This window comes from Fopius arisanus, unplaced genomic scaffold (genome assembly GCF_000806365.1).
Source record: "Fopius arisanus strain USDA-PBARC FA_bdor unplaced genomic scaffold, ASM80636v1 scaffold00080, whole genome shotgun sequence".
In the NCBI taxonomy this organism is placed as follows: Eukaryota; Metazoa; Arthropoda; class Insecta; order Hymenoptera; family Braconidae; genus Fopius; species Fopius arisanus.
In genome coordinates, this window is record NW_011887819.1 from 258,682 (window position 1) to 265,843 (window position 7,162).

The following is a 7,162-nucleotide window of genomic DNA, read 5'->3' on the forward strand; positions in this document are numbered from 1 at the left end:
TGCAGTAGAGCTTGTCATCTGGTTGGAGGGACGGCTACTGTAGTGCGATAACGACTATTTTCCATCCCTTAGCTCAGGCCTGGGCAAAGTGCGCTGTTCGTGCTCACGTACCTCCATACCACAATTAGGCCAATTACTACAAAAAAAGGGGGTCCTGTTATGGTGTGCTGTAACGGGATTTTTGGAAACCCCGCACATTAAACTAAATTTTGGGTCAAGTTCTCTAAAATTCTGCAATCTCGACTCTCTCCCGGGAATTACTCGAATCGTCGAGGGGTGTGGGGACTGGGGCCCGAGTGCTTAGGGTGTTAGGAGACCTAAGGACAGGCAACAGCACAGGGCGGACATGGGGAAACATTCCCAGCTCCCCTACGAGACTTGCTGGCATACAGCATAGGACTCATACTGGCGTATGAGCGCTCCATGTTAGATGGAGTGGGCATTCGAGCGGCTGATCCTTCGAAGGGGTTGTTCGAGGGGGCAGTGGCGACGCTCGAATTCGGCGCGCTCCAGGAGAGGCTAATGCCAGGGATATCCTCCCTGCGGCGAGGGCAGCACGTCCCGGCACACGGCAGCTCACCCAGCCGTAGTCGAGAGTGGGGGTGCATCGGTACTACTGCTGACACTGTCCACTCACTCGGCAGAGCCGCTTCGGCTGGCTCCCAGTGCGGACCACTGGCAGCTATCTTCCGAGCCCTTAGGAGGCTCCCAAGGCCTTGCATTGGTCTCCGTCGTTCCCTAGGCGAGGGTTATCCTCTCCCTGGTAACACTCTCTGAGTGAGAGCAATACTCTCATCGGGTGGTGTCTTCTAGGTGAGAGCCATCCTCACCCTGGATAAGCTCTCTGTATTTGGGGTTACCCTAGTGGGCCCGTCACGCTCTCGATAGTGTGCAAAAGGGGGTGAATTAATTCTCCCCCGCTCTCGGCCTACCGGCACTCCGCTATCTTCTGTCGCGCTCTCGGCGAGGTGGTTCTAGAGGTCGTCCTCCGCGCCTCGGACTCCCGCCCGTATGCTCTCGGTGTCCCGAGTCTCGTTACTCTCTTTATTTCATGGTTCGGCTATTGGACTCGTGTATCTATGGACCCCGGCCCTCTCTCCACGACCTAGCATCCTGAGCGACCCCAGGCCTTCCCGCTTCCGTTCCCCTCACCATCGGCTTTAGCCTCTCGCGGGTAGTTTCACGGTCACCCCCGGCCGGTGTAATTTATGGTTTTTGGATTCATGGATTTAGGATTTTGTGTTGTCGCGAGGACGAGTTCCAACCCCACCCGTCCTGTCCCTTCGTGCTCTTGTTTTTCGGATTTAGGATACTTCTCGGGATTTGGGAGACTTACGGATCTCGGGTAGGGCAGGGCAACCCCCCCTTCCTCCCCCTCGTTCCGGTTCTTACGGTTTTCGTTAGCTTTTGGCCCTTAAAAAGTTAACTGGCGCCCACATTAACTTGGTTGGACTTTGGGATGCGAGCACGGGAACGGGCGAAGGTAACAACTATCCTCGACCTCCGGAACGAAGTCGGGGAAAAGTGTTACAGTGCAGGTAGTCGAAGTGGCAAAACTGAATGGTTGCTAGGGAGTGGAGGGATTGTTATGTCCGTCACCGCGCAAAAATTGGAATTCCCGATAAACAAATGTGAATATTTTTTAAATGTATTTTGCATTGCTAAAAAATATCAATTTTCGTTCAATAAATCACTCCAAATTGCATATTTCGGCCACAAATAAAGTGAAAATCACAGGTGAAAACATATTTTAATTTCTATTAATATTGTATGAAGATTCCTTAATCACAGTTTAAAAAATTTAATTACATTTTTGGAATTTCAGGAATTAAATGGTCAGCACGTGATAGTCTTAGGTAAATTTGAAGATTTTTTTACGTTAAAAAAGTACGGAAACAAGACATTTGAATTCGAGCATTCCATGCCTTGTTCATTATTTTTTAATGAATAATTACTACAAAAACAAATCAAAATAATTAAATAATTTACACAAAGTGACTGAGTAAATATAATTGAAGAATGATCATAGATGAATAAATCATGGCTTATTAAAAATCGGGGCATGGGGTTTCTATATTGTTGTGCATGCAATTTTATCATTTTCCCAAAATTTCCCTCCATTCCTTGGCCTTCCTCAAATTTCTTTCCTTCCAACACTAAAAGAAGAAAATAGTTTCCGTTGAGCAGCTATGGAAAAAGCTGGCCAAGACTAGGCAAAATCATTAATTGATTAAATTCAAATGAATTGACATCTCATATTTTTTTGATTTAAAATAAGATTCAATAATAAAATGACTGCGAAATACTCAAATTTCTTGTGCCATGATTTTTTTTTAAGTAGCCCTCGTACAACTAAGGATTTTTTAAGTTGAATTAGTGAAAATTAGTTTGAATGCTTAGGCGATAAGATTTTTGAAATTTTGAAGGAGTGCGCGCGGTGCTCTCTCTCTCACTACGCCCCTCTTCAAGCATGCTGCTCACCCCCACTCTGATTACGCTGGGCCTCACACAATTGGGGTATTGTGTTTCGAATAATGGGTCTAATAGAGTTTTATGAGCGCGGCTCCCGAGGTTCCGACTTTGCCCATGCCTGGATTAGCTTACTGAGCGGTCTTCGAGGTGAAGTCGGAGCCCTCGAGGACCGTTCAGTGATGTCTTTCATGAGAAAAAAAATTATTTCATATCCAAGAGCCAAAAAAGAAGGGCTCCAAATTCTGTCTCATCGCAGTTTACAAGGCTTATTCCTTAAATTTAACTTAACTTATTATGCGTCGATGTCTAGGTCTAATCGAGTTCTTTAAATTTGGAGCGCATAGTAGCCGCATAGTAGTAAGTAATGTTGTGGGAACCCGTATTTTTGGTTTTATCATGATGAATTCGTTAATTTTTATGAGTGAAAAAAGAACATTTAGATATAATTGCGAAATGTATTCATCGTTCTTCAAAATGATACATGCTAACTCAATCACAATTCTATTTTCAGCTAGTAATAGTGGCTCGTTTCTCTTTTTTTGTGATGTGACCAGCCAAAAATAGCGGTTATCGCTATATGTGGAGACATTAAACTTGTTGCACATGTAATTATGGTATATCAATTTATAAGTATTATCGGTCGTTCAAATTAATATTTGATCTCTCAGATCAATCGCTACAAACGATAGTATGGCAATTTTAGCGTATCACGTTTTAAAAACTCCTATTTTTACAAATAAGAAGAACCATTTATAAAACTTTTTCTCTCGAATACCCTTGCGAATCTTTACGGTTCATTCTTTTACCAACCCCCTAACTTTTGGAATTGAAAAATATTTGCTACAATATGGTATAGAGTGATCCCCGTGGACTTTGCCTGCTTACAGATCTATCGTATTGAAAGCAGGGATCGGTCTATTAGCCGTGAATCGGTTATATACCTTTCCATTCTTACTCGTACGCTTATTTAGTAGCTTCACCGCCATGGGAGTACCACACGTCACGATATTTTGGAAGAATTTTATACATCGACAGTCAAACTTCACTTACTTGTGTTTCATTCTCTTTTAGCGAAAATTCTCGTTTTTTTAAACTTTTTCTGGCAAATTGTTGACGGAATGAACGTAAAAAAACATGTATTAGCAGGTATTTGATGTCCAGTTTTGTGATTCTTCTTAAAAATGTGAAATGAGAACAGGGAAATGTTGACTCTGTCTTGAACCTTTGTGAGCCATTAAAGATTGACATCCGATGCGCCATCCGATTTTCATCTCAACTATGTCCACAATGACAATACGATTATCCATGTCATTGAATTGAACATTTCAGGAAAAAAGGGTAGAAAAACTGATGTATCATCCTATATGATCGATATTCATTGACTAACGACTAAATTTGAAATCGGTATAATTTTTGTCATCAAGACTTCGGTTGACTCTTCACCATCCCCAGTAGAAATCTAATTTGAGCGCTGTCGCCCAAACCGTTTACAACAGATAGTCGTATAGCGTATATGTGGCTAATGGAATGTTTTTGGTAACGCGCCCCAAATACGAAATCCAGCGTCCAGCCATGCACCGTAAACGGACAGTCACTCCGCCACTCAACATTTCTACATACATAATCTGAGAAATTTCCACGAAAACAAGATAGACCGATTAATTAGAGACCATTTTTATGCAACAAGGATCTTCATTTCAGAAATTACTAATATCGGAGATCATAGCAATTCCGCTGTGTTATTGTCATACACATTTGAGTAAAATGTATTGATCGCATATGAGAACTGATCAAGTGAAATACAATATTGCATAATTAATTTAAATGTGAAATTCACCCATATTGGAAATCAAAAAGACGTCCAAAGGCTTGAGGGTTATGTACGTCACCTCCCTAAAATAAGTAAAAATAAAATAAATGAAAATTTATGAAAGAAACTCACAATTCGTCATCTTTGCATAAGCATAAAGATTGCGGTTGATGGCAAACATGACAGGTGGCTCGTTCTCATTTTTAAGTAATTCGTTCACTGCAGCTAAGTCCACAACTTCTTGATAATTAATTTCTGCGATTCATAATTTATAAGTTATTAGTATCAGTTTGTTATCTATTATTCATGACTAAGAGATACTCACGGCCTTTATGAATAGTTACTGTCGGAGGTAGCATGTTTGTGTCTTTCGGTATGTAACTATTGGTATGTAGATCTAATGGTGGAAGATTTTGGCGTTTTATTGCTTGTGTTATATGATGTCCTGGCGAAGGTATTCGTTTGGTGCCTGATTTTCGATAAGGCGGCTTCAAGTTCCATGAAGTATCGAGCTCTGTCAGGTCACAGCCAGGCCTTATTCCTGTGTTTTACGTATAGGTGGGTGATAAAAAAAAATAAAACGGGAAAAAGGATAATTGTATAACGGATAAGGTCTTTAAAAGTGTTCAAAATAAGAAAAACTTTGGAACAGAAGTGGGAAAAAGAAATTAAACGTGCCATAAAACATAAAGGAGATGTGGAACAGGCTTACGTTTTCTTTTATTAATCCTATATATACATTAACCATTGCACAGAACCATTTAATTATAAAGCCAGTGGATCTTTTCCGTATCTATCCAAGTTTACTTGAACGCATTTTCTAAATTATCAATTCAAAAGATCGGAAAATATCAAATTAAGTTTATTTGTACAGAATACTTTACGCAATTGACTGCATGAAAATATAGTGAGAGTGAGAATGAGAGTGAGAGTGAGAGAGAGCTCCATTAGGTGATATACATTGCAGAAAAAGGAAGGAAAATCTGTTCATTGGCTACATGCGATATACACACGACTGCAAAGAGTTTACAAAATGAACGTGATGACAGCGAAAACAAAGAGAATGTTTGTTTCTCTGTCGGCCGATCTCAGAGCGTTGTGTCTTTCGGACTTTGTCGAATTATTCATTATGCGGTAAATTGAATGAAGCAGAGTACAGAATACCGAAATTTTGCATTTGGTAAATATTTAGTAGGTTCACACCAGACGATATACACCTCTTGCATAGCTCCGAAATAGACCACGAATGACGCCTCATGGTCAAAATTTTAATGATTTACGTGGGAGTCGTAGCCTCGCCAACCGTTTACTAAACACAAACAAGCTTTCTTATTTTTGGAGTCCATTAATTACCCACTATTCAACTTCTCTATTTATGTTTATTTAAATATAGAAAAAAGGTAAAATTTAATGGTGAAATAATTTTTAATGGGTGTCGGTTTTACCTTATGTATCCATATTGCCCCAATATCCCGTACGTGGGATGGCACTTCAAGCGCTATGCAAGAGGCGTATACGTATCGCCCAGGCAGAATTGACCGTAAATACCATCGATAATCACCCAAACAATAACGATAATGAATAGCCAAACGCTGGTGGGGGTCTCAAGTTGAAAGAGATTAGCCACAGTGATAAAGTTTCATTATGTCGTGATCGAACTATGATAGGATCAGTGACATGATCGACTAGTGTGAAGACCACAGCAGCAGACTTGCTGGTCTAGGAACAATCAGTTAAATCGGTGAGACTAAGATTGGGCACAGGGAATATAATCGAGGCAGAATAATCGATGGAAGATGGGTGTTCGAAGCCTTTCAGAGAGGTACACGAATACTCTGCCTGACAGTGGTGATGCACAGGACTAATGCCATACTTTTTGAAACCATCAAGAAGTGAATTCTCCCCGGTACAACGATCGTCTCGGATCAACGGAGGTCATACCAAGGTCTAAACAAACAAGGACACACGCATTCGAATGTTCAGCACAAGCTGCAGTTTGTAAACCCTAGAGATAGAGCTCACACACAGCATATCGAGAGGAGCTTCAGGGATTCAAAATCAAACCTGAAGAAGTATGGTACACGAGAGGCGCATTATCATGGATATCTAAGCGAGTTCTTATTTAAATGTAACACGGATTTTGATAACAGGTTGAGTGTAAAACTTACAACAGTTAGGAGAAATCACCCGCCTCATCAACAAGAGAGTCAAGAGGAGAGAAAATTAGTGATGGAACGGATCCCCTTCCTCTGTATACTAACTTCCACGTCAATTATTAACCATTTGAAATTTTTAATATTTTAATTAATTGCCGCAAAAGAACGGTGGAGGTAATATGGAGGTTGTGGGCAGGCTGGAGGGAATGGCTTGATTCCTTGCCGCTGTCCCCTCCCGTGGTGACACTTGTCTTTCTGTTGTGCAGTGTCTATAAGCGTATCAGCATGTATTGTCATGGCACCAGACACACCACCACGTCCATGTCGTTGGCCTTGGGTAACGCAAAGAGCGGTGAAATAGAGAATCAACTCTTACATGGTAATTTCTGCGAACCAGCACACAGTGGAATAAACAAAGGCATAACCGACGTGAATCCCAGGGAGTCGAAATTTAGACCTGGGACTGAGGCCAAACAGGTTGCTGTCAATTTACTGAATATTTACCCAACATTGTTTATGAACTATGTTCACGTCGAGAAAAGTAATGCAGTCATTTGAATGACGTTTTCTTTCCGGTTGGAGCTGTTTATTTCGGAGAAGTGTGAACAAAATGAATTTACAGTCCAATAAATAATCTGATGTCTAATTAGATCCCAATTTTGTTCGTTCTTCCACTTTCACTGATTCTATATTTATTCCTGGAACGAAATCGACACCCCCCCCC

At 41.1% G+C, this 7,162-nt stretch overlaps 1 protein-coding gene across 1 annotated transcript in view; it reads right to left on the minus strand.

The window, feature by feature from the left end:
* Nucleotides 1-4,357: 4,357 nt before the first annotated feature.
* Nucleotides 4,358-7,162, minus strand: part of LOC105270198 (early endosome antigen 1) — a 41,994-nt gene continuing 39,189 nt past the window's right edge. Inside the window, exons 7-9 of the mRNA XM_011310983.1 lie at nucleotides 4,608-4,823; nucleotides 4,415-4,537; nucleotides 4,358-4,365 (exon numbers count right to left, since the gene is read on the minus strand). Coding sequence (XP_011309285.1) covers nucleotides 4,358-4,365; nucleotides 4,415-4,537; nucleotides 4,608-4,823 — 347 coding nt within the window. The remainder of the gene's footprint in view (nucleotides 4,366-4,414; nucleotides 4,538-4,607; nucleotides 4,824-7,162) is intronic.